Source organism: Carcharodon carcharias, chromosome 23 (assembly GCF_017639515.1).
Source record: "Carcharodon carcharias isolate sCarCar2 chromosome 23, sCarCar2.pri, whole genome shotgun sequence".
In the NCBI taxonomy this organism is placed as follows: domain Eukaryota; kingdom Metazoa; phylum Chordata; class Chondrichthyes; order Lamniformes; family Lamnidae; genus Carcharodon; species Carcharodon carcharias.
The window spans coordinates 4099506-4120220 of record NC_054489.1 but is presented as its reverse complement, the minus strand read 5'-3'; the positions used below and the strand labels follow the sequence as shown (position 1 = coordinate 4120220).

The 20715-nt window shown below is 41.7% G+C and overlaps 1 protein-coding gene across 1 annotated transcript in view; it reads left to right on the top strand.

The window, feature by feature from the left end:
* smarce1 (SWI/SNF related, matrix associated, actin dependent regulator of chromatin, subfamily e, member 1) overlaps nt 1–20311 on the top strand; it is a 52949-nt gene extending 32638 nt beyond the window's left edge. The window contains exons 9-12 of the mRNA XM_041217484.1: nt 5478–5650; nt 7653–7754; nt 9231–9432; nt 19035–20311. Coding sequence (XP_041073418.1) covers nt 5478–5650; nt 7653–7754; nt 9231–9432; nt 19035–19246 — 689 coding nt within the window. The 3' untranslated portion in view covers nt 19247–20311. The remainder of the gene's footprint in view (nt 1–5477; nt 5651–7652; nt 7755–9230; nt 9433–19034) is intronic.
* Nucleotides 20312–20715: the final 404 nt, after the last annotated feature.

The following is a 20715-nucleotide window of genomic DNA, read 5'->3' as shown; positions in this document are numbered from 1 at the left end:
CCACCCACCACACTCTCGCTTGATTAAATGCCTCCTCGATTCCTAACTTGCCACAAGGGAAGGCATTAAATTCTGTCCTCCCTGTTCCATACATGCTGCATTTACCTTCCATGGGACTGAGTAGCTCATCACACCATCTTGCCCTGTTCCACTTTTCCTTCATCTATCTAGTCTAATCATTAATGTCGATTCAGTTTCTGCTTATCCTCTTGAGGAGAATTTGCTGCTGCGCTCCACTCTAAATCTCTCATGTTTAATCTTTGTATCTGTGGCTGCTCATTCTTGGCCCCTGTCTACACTGTCCAATTCTTTGGTAATTTTAAATATTTCTGTCATATTGTTCTGTAATGTGTGTTGTTCTATTTTCCAAGTCTTTCTCTATGTGTATCTTATACCAGGCGGAATACCAGTGAAATAAAAGTGAAATACTGCGGATGCTGGAAATCTGAAACAAAAACAGAAAATGCTGGAAAAACTCAGCAGGTCTGACAGCATCTGCGGAGAGAGAAAAAGCAGAGTTAATGTTTCGAGTCCTTATGACCCTTCTTCAGAGCTAAAGAGAAGTAAAAACGTAATGAAATTTATACTGTTTAAGGGGGGGTGGAGCAGGTGAAGCTGGATAGAAGGCCAGTGATAGGTGGAGGCAAAGGAGAGATTGCAGAGATGCCATGGACAAAAGGACAAAGGGGTGTAAATGGTGGTGGCACTGGCTAAAGGAGGTGCTGATGGTGGCATTAAGGATAAAAAGCAGAATGTGGTAATAGCAGGACAAGGGTAAGCACTCTGGAAAGAACAACATGAACAAGTGAAAGACAGCCCTTGTGGGGGTGAGGTGGGGGGAGGGGATGGTGGTGGGAAAAAAGATTGAAAATAGGATAAAAGGTGGGGATAAAATAATGAATAAAAATGAAAAATAAAAATAAGTGGATAAAAAAAATTTAAAAATGAAAAACTAAAAGTTAAGAAATGAATATTGAAAAAAGGGGGATAAAAAAAGGGGTGAGGATCGGGGAGAGAGTTCACGGTCTGAAGTTGTTGAACTCAATGTTAAGTCTGGAAGGCTGTAAAGTGCCTAATCGGAAGATGAGGTGCTGTTCCTCCAGTTTGCATTGAGCTTCACTGGAACAATGCAGCAGGCCAAGGATAGACATGTGGGCATGAGAACAGGGTGGAGTGTTGAAATGGCAAGCGACAGGGAGGTCTGGGTCATGCTTGTGGACAGACCGAAGGTGTTCTGCAAAGTGGCCACCCTGGTCTGCTTCACCTGAAAGGAGTGTTTGGGCCCTTGGACAGTGAGGAGGGAGGGAGGAGGTAAAGGGGCAGACGTTGCACCTTCTGCAATTTCATGGGAAGGTGCCGTGGGAGGGAGATGAAGTGATGGGGGTGATGGAGGAGTGGACCAGGATGTCCTGGAGGGAACAGTCCCTAAGGAATGCTGACAGGGGGTGTAGGGAAGATGTGTTTTGTGGTGGCATCATGCTGAAGTTGACGGAAATGGCAGAGGATGATCCTTTCAATGTGGAGGCTGGTTGGTTGAAAAGTGAGGACAAGGGGGACCCTTTGATGGCTCTGGGAGAGAGGGGAAAGTGTGAGGGCAGAGGCGCGGGAGATGGGTCAGACATGGTTGAGGGCTCTGTCAACCACAGTGGGTGGGAAACCTCGGTGAAGAAAGACATGACAGATGTGCTGTTTTGGAATGTGGCATCATCAGAACAGATGCAACGGAGGCGAAGGAACTGAGAGAATGGGATGGAGTCCTTACAGGAAGCGGCGAGTGAGGAGCTGTAGTCAAGGTAGCTGTGGGTGCTGGTGGGCTTGTAGTGAATATTGGTGGACAGTCTATCACCAGAAACGGAGACAGAGAGGTCAAGGAAGGGAAGGGAAGTGTCAGAGATGGACCACGTGAAAATGATGGAGGGGTGGAAATTGGAAGCAAAATTGATAAATTTTTCCAGGTCCGGACAAGAGCATGAAGCAGCACCGAAGCAATCATCGATGTACTGAAGAAAAGAGTTGTGGGAGGGGGCCTGAATAGGACTGGAACAAGGAATGTTCCACATACCCCATAAAGAGACAGGCACAACTGGGGCCCATGCGGGTACCCATAGCCACACCTTTTATTTGGAGGAAGTGAGACAAATTTAAGGAGAAATTGTTCAGTGAGAGAACAAGTTCAGCCAGACGGAGGATGGGGATTGTTTGGGCCTCTGTTCAAGGAAGAAGTGGAGAGCCCTCAGACCATCCCGGTGGGGGATGGAGGTGTAGAGGATTGGACATCCATGGTGAAGAGGAGGTGGTTAGGGCCAGGGAACTGGAAATTGCTGATCTGATGTAGGGCATCGAGGAATCATGGATGTAGGTGGGAAGAGACTGGACAAGGGGAGAGAGAATGGAGTCAGGACAGGAAGTGAATCAAGATACTAGTGAATCTGCAATTAAACATTCTATAACTTCAATAGCCTTTCTATAGTATGGAGCTAAATATTGAGTGAAGTAATTTAATTGAGTTTCATTTAGGCTCATATAGGTTTTTATATTCAATATCTCTTGAGATAAAACCAAGAATTCCATTAGGTTTTTATCTATGGACTTATCAACCTTTAATGTCCTAGGAACCTGTTACACCAAATTGCTCTGTTCTTCCACAGCCTGAGCCTACTTCCATTCACAGTATCATTACTGCTGTTACTTTCTTTTACCAAAATTAATTATCTCTCACTTCTGACAATGAATTTTATTTGCCACTGTGTAGCCCATTCCACCATCTTATTAAAACCACTTGCAGCTTCCTTGGTTTCCAAACAATTAACTATACCTCTATTTTTGGCATCATCTGCAAATTGGACACCATTCCCTCTAACCCCATATCCAAATCATTGATGCGCACAGTGAACAGTAGTGGCCCCAAAATTAAACCCTGTGGGTTGCAATTACCCACTTCCAAATCATTAACTCATACACTTTTTTTTAACCTTTTTAAAGCAATTTTAATGCAGCTTGCTATTCTCCCTAATTCCACACCCCTTAAATCTCTCTAGTAATCTCACACCCCTTAAATCTCTCTAGTAATCTCCCATGTAGTACCTGTTCTAAAGTCAACCCACTGCATTTCCCCATTTATATTTGTCTGTTATCTCATAGAATTATATTGAATTGTTGAGCAGTATCATCCCTTTTGCAGCCCTTACTGATTACTCTTAACTATGTTCTTTTTATCTAGATACACTTAATGGGATCTTTAAATTAATTTCTATAGCATTTTTCTAAAGTAATATCAGAGGTAGGGCATGGAGTAACTCAGCACCTATATTTCTGGATTGGAATGCGATGGCTGGGGAGGAACAAAAAGGGAATCACTTCAGAAAATGCTGAAAATACTCAGCAAGTCAAGCTGCATCTGTAGAGAAGAAAATAGACTTAATGTTTTTGGTGAATGACCTTTTGTCAGAACTCTTTGTTTTTCTCTCCACAGATACTGCTTGACCTGCAGAGTATTTCCAGATTCTTGATCAGATTGCCAGCACCTGCAGTATTTTGCTTTTTTTTGGGAATTACTTCATTGCACCTAACCATTTGATGTAACTTGCAGAAGAATAAAATCAGATTCAGCATTATATCTTGAACTGATGTATGAAACTGTGTAATGGCCTTTGGTATTTTGTATGCTTGATGGCTTCTATTCACTGCAGTAGAATGATTGAAGTTTTCAATATATATATATAACAGATGCCATATGCATGACTGCTGTTAGTGTTACGATCCCCAGCTGGAGTTACCCCTGGACAAGCCTGATCCCAGAGTGGAACCCAGCTTGACAGATCCTAACATTTGTTTGTTTAGATATGTGGAGAGGGGCTACTGAACAGAGTCACTGGAGTCAGTTAATGAACTTTTAACAAAAGCATAAAACATTTATTAAACAAGAAAAGATTAACTATATTACAGTACTCCTTCACAACTATACCTTTACAGATATATACAGATTTGTAAGGATAACGCAAGTTACAAAATCCATCTTATATTGTAGTGTCCACAATAAGTACACAGTTCATGTAAATGTGACCTGTGGCCACACACATCTCATTCTGAATCCAAGTGACAGATGCCACCCAAGACAGCTGCAATGAATCTCTCCCCAACTCCCCCAGACGCTTGTCACACTATGAGCCAACCGGTCTCTCTACACTCCATGTTTTACACAAGGGTTTCCAATCTCCGCTACCTAATCTTGCCTTGGAATCTTCCCCAAACCAACACTTCCTCTCAGACGCCTTCCGCAAGGGTTCATCCCCAGGGTTTTGAACTCTGCTCCTCATGTTCCTCTTCCCTGGGTCACTACATGCATTCAAGCTGTGTCTCATGCACACTCTCTCACTGACTCAGCCGTCAACAGTACACCACTGCTTCACATGCCCGTAACAAAGAGTTACAGATCTTCAGCTGTCTCTTTGGCCCTCCTGGCCTTTTGCAAACTGTTCTCACTTTAAATCTGCTTTCTGCAGCTTTTGTCACTTTAAATCTAAAGCTTGAAGCCTTTCTCTCTGCCTCCGCTCTTAACTTCACTTAACAGGACCTCTGGCAGGTTCCTGTCCTACCTTTAACTAGAAAGTCTGCTTGGGACCTTCTCATGTTCCACTCCCCTGGATTTTGAAGCCTTCTCTTTAGCTTGAGATTTTTTATTGTCCCTTTTGCTCCAGTCTCTCTCTGGCAGCTACTTTGAACCAATTTTAGCTTGGAACTGGATATCTGTCCCTTTTAGGTGGCTTCTGTTTAGCAGCTGTCTTCAAATTGACCTCAAAAGTGCTGTTTTTTTTTTAGTTTTTTGTGTATGTCTGTGGGAGGGACCTGCCTCTCTGGTCCCCTGTTGCTAGGCAACAACCCAGTTTCTCTACTTTTGTTTAACTGTAACATTTGTAAAACTCTCATTAGAAATGCAGGCACTTTCTAAAGTGGAACTAAAACTAAATTTGACCTTTTCTTAACATACAGATACAGAAATATAAATCAAACTTAAACATTAAAGCTAAAACTCATTCCTAACACCCACAAATACCAATATAACTTACTTAAACTATCTCTGTTTCCTAGCATTAGCTATGCTAAAATCAGGAGTTAAACGCTAGTCTCAGTAATGGTGACCTTAAGACTATCATCAATTGTCATAAAAACTCATCTGATTCACTTACGTCCTTCAGGGAAGGAAATCTGCCATCCTTATCTGGTCTGGCCTACATGTGACTCCAGACTCACAGCAATGTGGTTGACCCTTAACTGCCCTCTGAAACGCCTGAGCAAGCCACTCAGTTCAGGGGCAATTTGGGACGGGCAACAAATGCTGTCCTTGGCACTGACACCCATATCCTATGAAAGAATTTTTAAAAATCTGAACTTCAGTTGTGTCAGGAACTGAGAAACTTTCCATAATTAATTAGCCTAATTTCTATTCTGCTAACTTTCTTCTTTCCCAATCCTCTCAGATTATGACGATGGCTTTTCAATGAAGCACATCTCTGCGGCACGTTTCCAGAGAAACCACCGTTTGATTAGTGAGATTCTGAGCGAGAGCGTAGTCCCAGATGTCCGATCTGTGGTGACAACGGCACGAATGCAGGTTTTAAAACGGCAGGTGCAGTCACTGATGGTTCATCAGGTAGGTAGTGAGTCCTGCAAAATGGGGTTCATTTTATCTTTTGACTGCCAATTAATATGTTGATATCTTGCCTCACTCTGCACCTCCTGTCAACTTTTCTCATTTATAAATTCCTGTGTCTACTTTATAATGGAATTTGTCAATGATAGTTTTTGTTCTTGTATTCTACACTAAATCCCTTCCTTTTAATCTTGTATGTAGACCCCTTGTTCTAGACTGCAACTAATGGAAACCAGGCAGATTTAGTCTGGTAGAAGGTTAAAGTGTTAAAAACACAAATCTTGATTCAAACCCCTCCCCTCCGACCCATCCATTTCTGGTTTTAGTGGAGATGGGACAGTGGGTGGGCAGTCAGTCTGCCCTGAGGAAGGAGGTTGCAGGCCTCATTGTAATTCTCCATTTTGAATTTAACTGTGAAAGGCTGGGTTTCCCAACCCTCAGGAAACCTGGCAGGTAAACCAAGGTGAGGGCTGTAGAATCCAGGAAGTTAAGTGCCTCCTCACCTACCTGCTGTATCCAGCATACGTGCCTGAGCAGCCCCCAGTGATGGAGCACCCCCCTACCTTCCTAACCCACTCCACCATCACTGACTTCCTTCTGATCCCTTCCATCTTTCCCACAAGCCTTCAGGCTTCCCTTCTCCCTGGCCTGCATTGAAATTTCACTGCGGGGGAACCCCAACTTGTGGGTTGTCTGTGCCTTTCATACCTCCTTATTCCCAGTGGGCCAGTTAAGTTTAAAATTCAGTAGTTTTTTTCCTTTGTATCAGATGGAAACTTTGATTCTGGAAGGCTGCTGTTATGCTTGGAAGCTATACATCAGCATGAATCACCTCACTCATTTTTAAAAAATCTTCAAGCCAATATTCTATATCACTTCCTCTCCTGAACGTTCATTGGAGTACAGGAACCACAGGTAACAGCAGCACCTGGATACTCTAGTCGAGTGGCCATTCTGAACATGTATTCCTAAATAACATGGTCTAGACAATGAACTGGTTCAGGTATCTGAACTGAGCTTGTTTCCATTAGGAATCAAGTGCAGAATCTGTGGCTGAAACCTGTACCATTGCCCCACACCCCCATCAACCACAGTATCTCGCTAACCCAGTGACTTGGTGGTCAATGTTGTACTCCAACCATCATCCTTACTTAGATCTACTAACTATGTGCAATCTGGGATGTTCCTGGCTTTGTATGATGCATCTAATGATTTATATTTACCAAGGGTCCCTCTTTTTCATGCATTTTCTTCTATTACAAATGTATAACTGAAATCGGTGATTTAATAGGTGTGTGGTTGTGAGTGATAGCCAGCATTCTAGGTCAGTTTATTCTTAACCCTTCCCTATTGAATAAACTGAGTCTCTACAGCCCCTAACAATTTCTGCAATTTTTTAAAACTCCTAAAACATACATTTCTGTAGGAGCTTTTGTAATCTAAGGGCAACCCAAAGAACTTTACAGCCATGATAAGTACTATTGTAATTCAGGAAATGTGCAGCTAATTTATACACAGCAAACTCCCACAAACAGCAGAGTGATTATTTTATTTTAAAATGATGTTTTCTGAGGGATAAATGTTGGCCAGAACACTGGTGATAACTTCCCAGCTGTTCTTTGAAATACTGCCATGGGATCTTTTACATCCATCTGAGGATCTTTTACATCCATCTGAGAGAGTTGGGGGTTCAATTTAACATCTCGTCAGAGAGATGACACCTTCGACAATGCAACACTCCCTTAGTACTGCATTGGAGCCTCAGTTTTTGTGTTCAGGTCCCTGGAGTGTGATCTGTACCCACAACAATGATAAACTGAAGTATTTGTTATTTTTCCTAAGAGTGAGTTTTCAACAATGCAAAGCAAATCAGGAAAAATACAACTTTTAAATAAGTTTGGAGATGAGTCTTCATATTCCTAAATACTTTCTTCATTTTCAGTCACTTAATTGAACATTTAGTTGGTCTCCAAATATAATCTTAAAACACATTTTTCTTTAGCGGAAATTGGAAGCCGAGCTCCTTCAAATCGAGGAACGCCATCAAGACAAGAAAAGGAAATTTCTCGAAACTACAGAATTGTTTAATAATGAGCTAAAGCGGGTAAGGATAAATTTGTTTTTGGGTTGGGTACCTATCCAATAACTAAAATATTCTCTGCATAAACCTTAGATTTTCTGATGATGTTAACTCCACTGCTTATCTGTCATTGTTGAACTAGTGTGAATGTTGACAATTGGAAAATCAAGTTATGATTAGTCAAGGAAACCCTTTAGTATTTTGTGTATATTAGCTTACCTTATGCAAAGTTCATATACCATGAGGTTTAATATTCTTCAGCGTTACATTCACTGAAGCACAATTTGCACCTGAGCAAGTTGTTGCATGAACAAACTATCCCTACATGACCCACGTAGCACTTGGTCACAGCTTGGTGTCCTGACTTAGTTAACCTTCGCTGGGTCACCAGTTAGGACACTGAATCGCCTTCAGGCTAGAAAAGGGAAAATTGATTGGTGCTCATGCACGTGACAGATGTTTGATAAAGACAGAGTCAGGCTGTGCTATGATGTCCTCAGGGGACTGATAACCTGCCGGTGTTCATTGGTTGGCGTTGACACATGATTAGTAACCGTTAGAGAAAGATATCAGAGGGCACCTCCACCCAAAAGGGATCAGTATCTCCAGGAGAGAAGAGAAAATGGTGGATTAAAGATCCTAGAAGAATGGGAGAGTTTGCTACTGGAGCCTATCCTGCTATATGTCCCAAACAACACTAACAATGTTGTGTCTGCTGTCTTGGCAATCTTTCATTTTAATTTTCTTTCGTTCTTTTCCCTTCAGGTACTTTAGTTTTCCTTTATTGCTTTGTACCTTTGGTACTTTGTGAAAATCCGCAAGCAAATGGACTTTTATAATTCTCCCTTGCAAGAACATTGCATTCAGATGTATCTGTCACTTTAGTTGAGTTTTGCTCTTGGCTGGTAATGCTTCTGCCATTAGGATCAGGAGTTAGGCCACTTGCTTCCTTGAGCCTGAAGATTCTTTCTCATCCTGCTGAGTACTGAGGTATTGTCTTTGACCCTGACTTCTTTTCAGGCAGGTTGTGTCTGTCAAGTTACTGGGAAACTGCAAACCCATTACCTGCAAAATCAAGCATGTATTCCACACACGGCATAAAAAGACTTGTGCAGTTACATGGAATCCTCCAATTCTGGTCCCTTGTGCATCCCTGATTTCCCTTGCCCTTCTATTGGTGGCTGTGTCTTGAGCTACATAAGGCCTAAGCTCTGGAATTTCCTCTCTAACCCACTTCAACCCTCTCTCCTTTTAAGTTGCTCCTTAAAACCAATCTACTTGACCAAAACTATTGGTCATCTGTTGTAATATCTGTGTTTCGATGTCACATTTTGTCTGATAACCCTCCCATGAAGCACCTTTGCTATATTAAAGATATTATATAAATGCAAGTTGTTGTTGAAAATATTTGCTTATCTGGTGTTTTCTTAAAAGCTGGATGATGTTGATATCTTTGGGTTTTTGCAGCTTTTTGTTTTCACCTCCCCTTGCTTTATTTAGTTGTGCAATTTAAAGGTGGAGGTTGACATGGAGAAAATTGCAGCTGAAATTGCTCAGGCTGAAGAGCAGGCCCGCAAGCGTCAGGAAGAACGAGAAAAGGAGGCTGACCATGTAGAACAGCCCCAGAGTAATATACCCGAGGAACCCCCAAGCAGCAGTGAGGCTGATGAGTCCAAAGTGGAGGAGACCCCAATGGACACAGGTAACAGAATGAGCGGACTGCAATGTTGCGTCTCAGTGTTTCTTTTTCTAAAATTCATTAAGACCTGGGCATCACTGGCAAGGCCAATGTTTATTGCCCATCCTTAGTCACTCTTGAGAAGACCATTTTGAACCAGGCTGTGTGGTGAGGGTTCTCCCATCATGCTGTTAAATGGGGAATTGCAGGATTTTGAACAAGCAAGGATGAAGGATCAGCCATATATGTCCAAGTTGAGTTGGTGTGGTAGTGTTCTCCATGAACCTGCTGCCCTTTTCCTTCTAGCTGCTGGTGATGTGTTGACGAGGTCTGGGCAGGTTGCTACAGTGCACTATAGTGCATCCTGTAGATAGTACACATTGCAGCCATGCTGCATTGCTGGGGAAGAGTGTGAATGTTTAAGGTGGTGTGTAGCTGATATCAAAACTGCTGTATTATAAGAGTAATGTCAGTGGAACAGCTGTCAACTTTTTTTTTAGCAGCCGTCTTGTATGGTTACTTGGAGCATTGAGTATTGAGCGGGCACTCTGCATTTATGTGCTTGATGGTATATAAATCAAGACTGTGCTTTTTCTGTCAGGGGACAGGAAAAATTGGGCACAGCCCAATTCAGAATGAAGAAGAGTCATACCGACTCGAAACGTTAGCTCTGTCTTTCTCTCCATAGATGCTGTCAGACCTGAGTTTTTCCAGCAATTTTTGTTCTTGTTTCGGATTTCCAGCATCCGCAGTATTTTGCTTTTAAATCAGTAGTGTGCTTTCTCCATAACCTGGCTATACCTACCTTCTAATATCAGGGTCCAAAACTTTAACTTCAGTAATTGCATGCATTGTTTCAGTTTTGCCTATACTCTGGGGGCAGAATTTTCTGCCTATCGGGCGGGTGGGCCTGACCCAATCTCCGGTGGGTGGGGAGCCCATCCCTGCCGGAGAAGCGGGCCCTGCCGCCATTTTATGTGGGCGGGCCAATTAAGGCCCTCCCAACGTGATGTCCGCCGGGAAATGCTGTGCAATTCCTGTGTGGGTGGGCGGGTTCCCCAAAAGCGAGAGCGTGCTCTTTCACGCATGCACATGGAAGTGCGCACATCTCCCTGTGGCTAAGTGCTGCCTTGGGAGATCGCTGACAGCTTTAAAAACGTTAAAAATAGAAAAGAAAATCCTTAACATTTTCCCCCTCATGTGACAATGTCACACGAGATGGGACATGTTCATAATTTACACTAAAACTTTATGAAAATTTTTAAACCCGACACGAAACCTCGTCCCGCCAGTGGATGAGGTTTCATGTTTTTTCTAGTTGCTGCCGGAGCTCCTGACCTGCCCACCAGCCTTCAGGTTGTACGAGCAGGTCCTTTAATTGTTTCAATGATCCTGTCAATGGCCTCAATTGACCATTGACAGTTCAGCGGTGCTGCAGCTGATTTTGCTGCGGGCCCACCTTCCTGAAAATTTAAATGGGGCGGGATGATGTCAGGGGTTCCACTGACACCATCCCGCGTCATTTTACATGTCGGCGAGCGCCGCCGCCCCCCCCCCCCCACCGCTCGCCGACGGCAAAATTCAGCCCTATAAATTGCTTCATAGCATTCTATTGCAGATTTCTGTGTATAGTTTTTGCATTTTTCTCCCAAACATGCAGCCTTTTATTCCGTGTCAACATGTTATCCATTTTTATTTCTGTATATTACAGAAACAGGTGCATAAAAACTTTTTCTCTGACCTTTGTTCTATCAGGTGTGCTGCACACAGATCATCTGATACCCAGTTCTTTTTTGGAGATGGGGTTGGGATGGGATGGGGTGCTGATCACCGCCTCACTCCCAGTCTGTACTATGTAGGTTGGCTGACTCCAGTTATTGGGTGTGGTACTGGTTGTAGTTGCTTGATGGCATTTTGCAGGCATCTGGAGACACCACTTTCAGGTGCAGCTGTTTGCTTCCGGCAGTCTTGTTCTTCATGAAAAGGGTGATTCACTTGTTTGACTATCTTGAATACCTAGTGAAATGTATCTGAATACTTCAGTGATTATCTTGAATGTTGCTTTCACAGGTGTTATCATTAATCTCTTCAGGCTGAAAGGAAATTCCACATTAACCATTAACCAACTAGTTTTCAAGCCAGAATCAGCACTTGTACTTTTCGATGTTTAGGGTGACCAGATTTTCAGAAGTCAAAACTGGGACACAATGAAAAGCCTGGGGTAGGCAGGGCTCTGTGCTGATTGGGTGACCAGTGGCAGGAGTCTAGGGAAGGGGCTGTTGAAGGTGGGAGGTCATGTGATGGAATATGTCCAGCCAGAGTTGGCAACCATATTCCATAGATTGTTCAGAAGGCATCATTAGCAGTGGAGCCGTTGGCACCAAAAAGATAGTGATGACTCCCTTGGAGATGCCAAGGCAGCAATAGGAGGAGTGGGGTGGTGATGGGGTGTGTGAATACAGCTCAGCTGCATACAATGCAATCTGAAGAGTGTTTACGGGAAGAAGGATGAAATTTCACAGATCCCGTCTGTAACCCCACCCCCGCAGTTGAGTTTATATTTGGTGAAAAAGGAAAAAGTGAAAGCTGGGATATTTGAACTATTTTTAGGAAATCGTCAGGACATAATGAAAAACTGGGAGTGACCTGACGGAACCGGAATGTCTAGTCACCCTGTCAATGTTGTAAATTTATAAATCGAGCATCAAGTTAGATTAATTTTGTAGCAAAGAACCACCATCAACACAATCAGCCAACTGCCTTCTTTCAGTCCTGTAAACTCTTACGGAAAGATCACAGGTGGTCACAGTGGCCAGAAGTGCTTGAAATAGAAATATGAACAGGAGGGAGCAGAAATAAATAGAGACAACATCAAAGGAACAAATCAAAGAGGAAGGAAATTGTGACTGGCATGACTTTAAATTAATATAGTCTACTTGGCGTTATGAAAGCTGATATCCCCTTTGCTCTCTCTGACAATGGTACCTGCCGATATCCTTTTAGCGAGTCAATCTTTGTGATAACTTTCGATTGTTCCACTTGCTCATTGCAATCCTCCAGCCATGGTGTGGGATATGAATCCGCTTTTGTCACCTTTCGAACGGTCTTTGTGTTCCATCCAGTTTCGGTACCAGGTCAATAGACGAACTCCAGTTACTGCAACTAGATTCAATGATATCGCTTTGAAGCATGAAATCAATTTCTTTTTCTACTTGTGATAACTTTGCAGGATTTAATCTATAAGGCTGTTGCCTCACTGAAGATATTTCTATACATACATCATGTAAAGCTAAATGTGTCTTTTCCAACTTATTTCCACAAATAGTTTTGTGTGACTGCAATAACTTTTCCAAATCATTTTGACACTTGCTTGGAAGGTAACTCAATATTTCATTTAAATTTTCAAGCACCCCCTCATTATCCAATTTGATTAGAGGAAAATCAATTTCAGAGCCCTGCACTTCTACCTCTTTCTCATCATCCACCATCGCTAACACCTTTTTGTTCCCCTTCCCAGTCAAAAGTACTTTTTAAGCATATTTACATGATACACCGTCTGCTTCTTTCTTCTACCTGGAGTATTTATTAAATAATTTACTTCACTCAATTTCTTTTCAATCCTGTAAAGCCTACTAAATCTTGCATTTAATGAATCCCCTACCACTGGTAACAAAACTAACACATTCTCTCCAGAAACAAAGCTGCGAATTTTAGTTGTCTTATCTGCTTTCACTTTCATCACTTGCTGTGATATGAAATTTGACCCCTGATTTGAGTATTTCTTTAGGTAAACCATATTTTGTAAAAAATTTAATTAATTCCTCCACAATCTTTTTAGTTGTAAAATTTCTTAAAGGTATCACTTCAGGAAACCTAGTAGAGACATCCGTTATTGTTAATAAATACTGATTTCCAATTTTAGTCTTAGGGAGGGGTCCTACACAATCGATCATGTCCCTGGTAAAAGGTTCTTCAAATGCTGGTATTGGAATTAAAGGTGCCGGCTTAATCACTGCTTGTGGTTTTCCTGTTGCTTGACATATACGACAGGTTCTACAAAATTTGACCACATCCCTATGTAATTCTGGCCAAATAAAATGCCTCTATCTTTTTCCTGTGTTTCCTAATTCCTAAATGTCTCCCCATTGGAATTTCATGAGCAATCCTCAGAATCTCATTTCTATAACCTAATAGATAACAATCTGATGCACCTCCCTGAGACATAATCCGATTGCCATTTTCTCATTAATATATCCCCTCAAAGATAATATACTGTAATGCATTTTGCTTCGATTTCTGAATAAGCTTCCTGATATAACTGTTTTAATTGCAAATCATTTTTCTGTAGCTCCACTAACCTCTTTGAGTTAAACACTTCAAATGAACTGTTCTGCATTCCTTCCTCCTGAACAATGTTATCAAAAACAGAACAAAAACAGAATTACCTGGAAAAACTCAGCAGGTTTTTGCAGAGAAGAAAAGAGTTGACGTTTCAAGTCCTCATGACCCTTCAACAGAACTGAGTGAATATTAGGAGAGGAGTGAAATATAAGCTGGTTTAAGGTGGGGTGGATTGGGGGGTGGGGGGGGGGGGTGGTGTGGTTGTAGGGACAAGCAAGCAGTGATAGGAGCAGATAATCAAAAGATGTCACAGACAAAGGAACAAAGAGGTGTTGAAGGTGGTGATATTATCTAAATGAATGTGCTAATTAAGAATGGATGGCAGGGCACTCAAGGTACAGCTCTAGTGGGGGTGGGGTGGAAAGACTAGCAGGGCATACAAGATTTAAAAATAATGGAAATAGGTGAGAAAAGAAAAATCTATATAAATTATTGGAAAAAACAAAAGGAAGGGGGAAGACCCAGAAAGGGGGTTGGGGATGGAGGAGGGAGTTCAAGATCTAAAGTTGTTGAATTCAATATTCAGTCCGGAAGGCTGTAAAGTGCCTAGTCGGAAGATGAGGTGCTGTTCCTCCAGTTTGCGTTGAGCTTCACTGGAACAATGCAGCAAGTCAAGGACAGACATGTGGACAAGAGATCAGGGTGGAGTGTTAAAATGGCAAGCGACAGGGAGGTTTGGGTCTTTCTTGCGGACAGAGAAAGACCCAAACCTCCCTGTCGCTTGCCATTTTAACACTCAACCCTGCTCTCTTGCCCACATGTCTGTCCTTGGCTTGCTGCATTGTTCCAGTGAAGCTCAACGCAAACTGGAGGAACAGCACCTCATCTTCCGACTAGGCACTTTACGGCCTTCCGGACTGAATATTGAATTCAACAACTTTAGATCTTGAACTCCATCCCCACCCCTTTTCCGTTTCTTCCCCCTTCCTTTGGTTTTTTCCAATAATTTATATAGATTTTTCTTTTCCCACCTATTTCCATTATTTTTAAACCTTGTATGCCCTGCTAGTCTTTCCACCCCACTCCCAATAGACCTGTACCTTGAGTGCCCTGCCATCCATTCTTAATTAGCACATTCGTTTAGATAATATCACCAACTTCAATACCTCTTTGTTCCTTTGTCTGTGACATCTTTTGATTATCTGCTTCTATCACTGCTTGCTTGTCCCTACTTCCACACCACCCCCCAACTTCTCTCCCCCCACCCATCCCCCACCTTAAACCAGCTTATATTTCACCCCTCTCCTAATATTCACTCAGTTCTGTTGATGGGTCATGAGAACTCGAAACGTCAACTCTTTTCTTCTCCGCCGATGCTGCCAGACCTGTTGAGTTTTTCCAGGTAATTCTGGGGTTTTTTTTGGATTTCCAGCATCCGAAGTTTTTTGTTTTTATCTCTGTTGTTATCAGATACAGTGCCAGCTAATTGGATTTCGGCACCCTCTTCTTGCCTTTGTACTGCTTGCTTATCTTATTTATTTTGTTCTTCCCGATGGGCCTTTGTGTTATAACAAGATCAATCAGGAAACAATCCAGAATGTTCCTTCTGTAGCATTTCTGTTGCAAATACTTTTACAGGCTGCTCAACTACATAGGCATCACCCACATTTGCGATCCAGTTATATCATTACCCAGAATAAATTGAACCCCTGCAACAGGCAATTTTTCCACCACTCCAACTATAACTTCACCATTCTTCCATTTGCCCTTTAAATTTACCTTCCACAACAGAATGGATTTAGCATCTCCATAAACCCCACTTATTACTACCTTCTTCTGCAACACTCCCTCTTAACAACAAATATCACTATCCCACAATATTAAAGATTGATTAGCTCCTGTGTCTCTTAAAATTTTAACATCTCTATCTACTCCACCCTGTACACATGGAAAGACTTTCCCTTCACACACAAAATCTTTAAACATTTCTGCAACCTGCTGCTCAGAATTATTTTGAGTAAACTGTGAACACATTCCCACTTCTTTACCTTTCACTGGTTCTCCCTGTTTTACCTGTACACAAACCATTAATTTCTTCTGTGCCTGAATCTCAGGACCCGCAGTACTTTTACTTCCAGAGCTTTTCTGTATCCCAATAATTCCTACAGATTTTTCCTGCAACCTCCAACACACTGACTTTGTGTGCCCCACTTTATTACAATGAAAGCACCTCAATTTTCGAATGCCACTTCTACGTTCAACACCTTGCTTTTTGTTCTGAGAAAAAACTTCCTGGGAACTTCCAGCTACTCCTCCTCTTTCCTGACTACCTGCCTTCCTTTCACCTTCCCACTTTTTATCCTTTTCTAATTTGAAAGGGTGACTGAAAATAGGTTTAGCTCCATGAACTGACTCATAATCATCAGCTATCTCTGTTGCTTGTCTTACAGAATCAACCGTCTGTTCCTCCACATGAGTTATCACTACTGAAGGGATTGAATTTTTAAATTCTTCCAAAAGCATGACTTTCCTAAGAGCTGCATATGTTGTCTCTATTTTTAACGCCTGTATCCACCAGTCAAAATTACTTTGTTTTACTCTTTCAAACTCAGTATAAGTTTGCCCAGGCTGTTTTCTCATATTCCTAAATTTCTGCCTGTATGCTTCAGGAATCAACTCATATGCAGTCAAAATAGGTTTTTTCACCAAATCATAATTCACTGACATTTCTTCTGAAAGCGAAGCATATACCTCAAGCCCCCTACCTAATAACTTAGATTGTAATAATAATGTCCAGTTTTCTTGTGGCCATTTCATCTGTTTTGCTAACTTCTCAAATGAAGTAAAGAATGCTTCAATATCTGTTTCTTCAAACATTGGAAGAGCTTGTACAAATTTAAACATATCCTCACTGGGTTCTAATCTGGAGACAAAGCCTTCCTCACCTACTGACATCTCTTTTCTAGCAGCCAACATTTACATTTGGAATTCTCTTTCTCTTTCCTCCCCCATTGTCACAATTTCTAATTCCTTTTTAAAAGCCATTTCTCTGTTCTTTGTTTCTAATTCAAGCTTTTTCATTTGCAACTGAAGTCTCACTACCTCCAGCTGTGACTCACTGGTGTCAGGTTTCACTTCCAACTGTAGATGCTGTGCTATATTTTTAACTATACCAAATTTCCTAGCCCCCGCAGGTAACTCCAGTTGTAACTTATCTGCCAATTCTGTTAACTTACTTTTGGTTATTCTCTCCAACCCAACCAGAGTTATCTCTTCTACTCCCAGACAAGTCTTAGCATTTGCCAAAGCCATCTTGCAGTCTCACCACTTCTAACATATCTCACCAACTCCTGAATTCAAAGTGCCTCTCGTACTCGTAAGCTTTACGATCCACCAATTCCTAATCAATCGAGAAACTAGAAATATAATTTATCCCGGATGAGCCCCCAATTGTTATGACCGATGCAGTTGGTAAAGTGGAGTTATTTAAAAATCCCAGAGGGAAACTTTAACCAACTGTCATAGCCAATAATTTTAAGTCTTATGTTTGAGCTGCGACTCTAAACTCGGGAATCAGGCCACTAGTTCTCGAGGTTTTACATTAAATGAAATGAAACATTTTATTAATTTACACAGGTTAAAATATATGTACACATGGTTACAAATTCCTACTATCATAACTTTTAACAAATTTAACAAACTAACCAAACTTAACCAAACATCAGGCAAAGCATTTTCACTTTACGAATTCAAAATGAGGTTCCTTTCACTATGGAGACAGTTGAAAGCTTGCAGCTGCCTCTCGATCTTACATTGCCTCTCTCCGTACACCCGAAAACTGCTGAAGTTATACCTACCGCCACTGATTGAATTCAAATTTTCATTGTCCTACCAGCCTCTTTGAACTTTATCTTTTAACGATGAAACCCCTTTCATTGTACCAATTTTATCAGTAATATAAACATATTGTTTGGTAGCTGCTACAAAGGCTTCAAGTTTTCACCCCACTCCTTGAATGCTCTATTTAAAAAAAATGCAAATGCACGCTATCTCTCTGCTTACATCTCAAACTAGTACATCAAAGCACCCAGACTAACTGGCTTTAATCCAATTAAGACAAACCCGCAAACCAAACCTTTATTTTAAAAGAAAAATATTTTCCAAAATATTATATACATCAGTAGCTTCATGACAGGCACATTGCCAGGAACATTGGATGAGCCCATTCTTGTATACTGCCCACCCTGAGCTTTCCTGTTTGTTATGGGGGTGGAAGGGGAAATGCCTCTGTTCCAGCATTTACTTTGCTGTCCTGCAGATGGAATCTGTTCGCATTTTACTGTATACTTGTGCTTCAGGCTCTTGAATAAATCACACCGTTTTAGTAATAGCAAAATTGGTTGAACTGCACAAAGTGCAGGTGGGATCGAGCTCTCCAGCTGAGTGAATTGGTTTGCGTGCTCATGTAGGTTTTTGCTTCATGCTGACCATCAGAGGCTTCATAAAGAAACTTGATTATTTATGTACTCCTGGGCACTTTTAATGGGTTATAGAAATTCCCTTGTGGAATGGGGACAAAAGGCCACAGTGGCAGCAAGTCACTGGTTGATTTTCCAAGGGTGGTGTATGCAATAGATTTGGTGTCCCAAGTTAGTAGTTTAGAATTGAGTAGGGAAGAAGTTAAAGGTTATTTTGTCCTCTTCATGTTTAACTACCTCACAGCCAGGTGCATGATGACTGAACTGGATTATTGCTGTATTGGTTTTTATAAAGGATTTCCAGTGGCACTCCCCAACCTGTCTGTCTCCAGTCAGGCTAGAGTTACAGTGAGGCAAACACTGACAGCCCTTGGCTGACTTTTCTAATTAGCCATTCTTCAGTGCTTCTAAGTTTCTGAAATGGAGGAAAAATCAGTTGAGGGAATTTTCTTGTTGACTTCGGTAAAAGATTGGCATAAACCCAGGGAAGAAGGCAGTGTACATTACCTGTCCTCTGCTGAAGTCATGGGCAATTAGGAGAGACCCCACAAAATTTCTAAGCCCTGGCCTCTAACTGCTTTTCTGCTGGAAAGTATATAATTGTGGATAATGACAACTTTGTTGAGTACTAAAGTTCTTGCCACCAGGACACCATGAAATCTCCCCAGCTTTGTTTTGAATAAAGCTACAGACTTTTTTTGCATCCACCTGAGCAGATTCTATGACGGGGGCTAAAGACAGTGGCTTTAGACTTCCCTGTGCTTAACTGGAGGGAATTAAGGCTAAAACCTGTATCCTTTTTTACAGATGAGCCACGCAATGATGAAACTCCAGAAACCCAACAGAGCAGTGAAGAGAGCACAGCAACTCCAGAAGACAAAGAAGGATGTCAGGACACGACAGACAGCAGCGTGGAGCAAGGAGCAAGCGAGAGCACCTCTGGTACAGAAAGTAACAGTGCATTGGCTGAGGAACCCATGCCAGAACCTACGCCAGAAAACGAAGACAAGAAAGAATGATTTCAACAAATACAAACTTTTCATTCCAGTTAGTTGTACTACTCGATTAATATCGTACTCGTTTTTTATTCTACCTGTTTATAAGTTAGAAGGATTTTCTTTTTACACATTTGTAGAAATGCCAGCATAATGGACTCCTTCAACACAACCTACAGCCCCATGGCCAGTTTGAGATTCAGTGCTACAAAGTGGAGGTGAATGAATTTTAAAGGGGTGGAAGAAAAGATTCGGAAATTTAAAGGTACTGTATGCTGTACTTAAACCAGCCTGTTTGTCTCTGGTCCCTGTTAAGGGATATTTATTTTCCTCATTAAATAAACATGGCTTAATGCCTGAATCACAAGGTCAAAGTGCAAAGGTTGCAGTTGTCAGTTTTGAGATTTATTTCCCTCTCTGATTTCCTGTGTACTCAATTTCCATGGATTTTAACCGATGTGTTGAAGAACGAGCATTGCTTCCCAAAACTGAAAATGTTTTTGGTGAGGCAGCTGCCCTACCCACTGTTTACAAGTGCTTCCTGGACCTTAAGAAAAAGTTACTACTTCGTCACATGATCTTTTTCTCACTTGTATACAGTTGGTGTATATCTTCCTAGAATTGATACTGTGGCAATTGGGACCCTGATAAAACTGCAATTGTTGCATGTATTTGATTAATGCCCATTTTTTTCATTGCAGTTTACAGTGTAAAAGTGTGGTCATACAATGCCCTGTAATGAATTAATGTGGCCACAGAGTTGATATTTTACTGGAATAGAGCCGCAGGCTCCTGCCTCCCCAGCAGCTGATAGGCAAAACAGTTTATATCCACAGGGCTGTCAAATGCTGTAGTTCTGTGTTGGGTAAAATTGTTTTGTGAAGGGAGCATTTCGTTTTAAAGACCAGTTGGGCCTCTGTAGTTGAAGTTGTGTTGTGCCTCGGAAAGATGGGATGTGTAAGCAGGGATGACGGTGCAGGTCACTTCCCAGTGCGATTGGCATCACTATCGTGTCTTCTGCTGTAGTATGCTGAGTTACCTATTTTTTAAAAATTTCCCTGCCACAATAAAAGAGAAGCTTAATGTAAAGGCTGTTGTGTGTGCTTTGTGATCCTGTGCTAGTCACTGTTTTATTGTGCAGAGTACAGAAACTGTGCTGGTTGAATCTCAGCCAACTAGGGAAAAGGAACAGCAAAGTTGCATTTATATGGCATCTTTCACATCCTCAGCACATCCCAAGGAATACCACAGCCTATTAACTTCTTCTGACATGGAGTCACTGGTGCTTTGTAGGCAAATGCAGCAGCTGTTCTTTAGCATGTAAGAACCCATGGTATGAGATAATTAACCAGTACATCTGACTTGATGGTGGCTGAGTTATAAACGTTGGTCAGGACAGTAGGAATAATGTCATGGGATTTTTGCATTCACCTGAGGAAGCAGATTAGGGAGGTGGGGGGCTGGGTTTTACTTTTCATCTGGAAAATAGCACC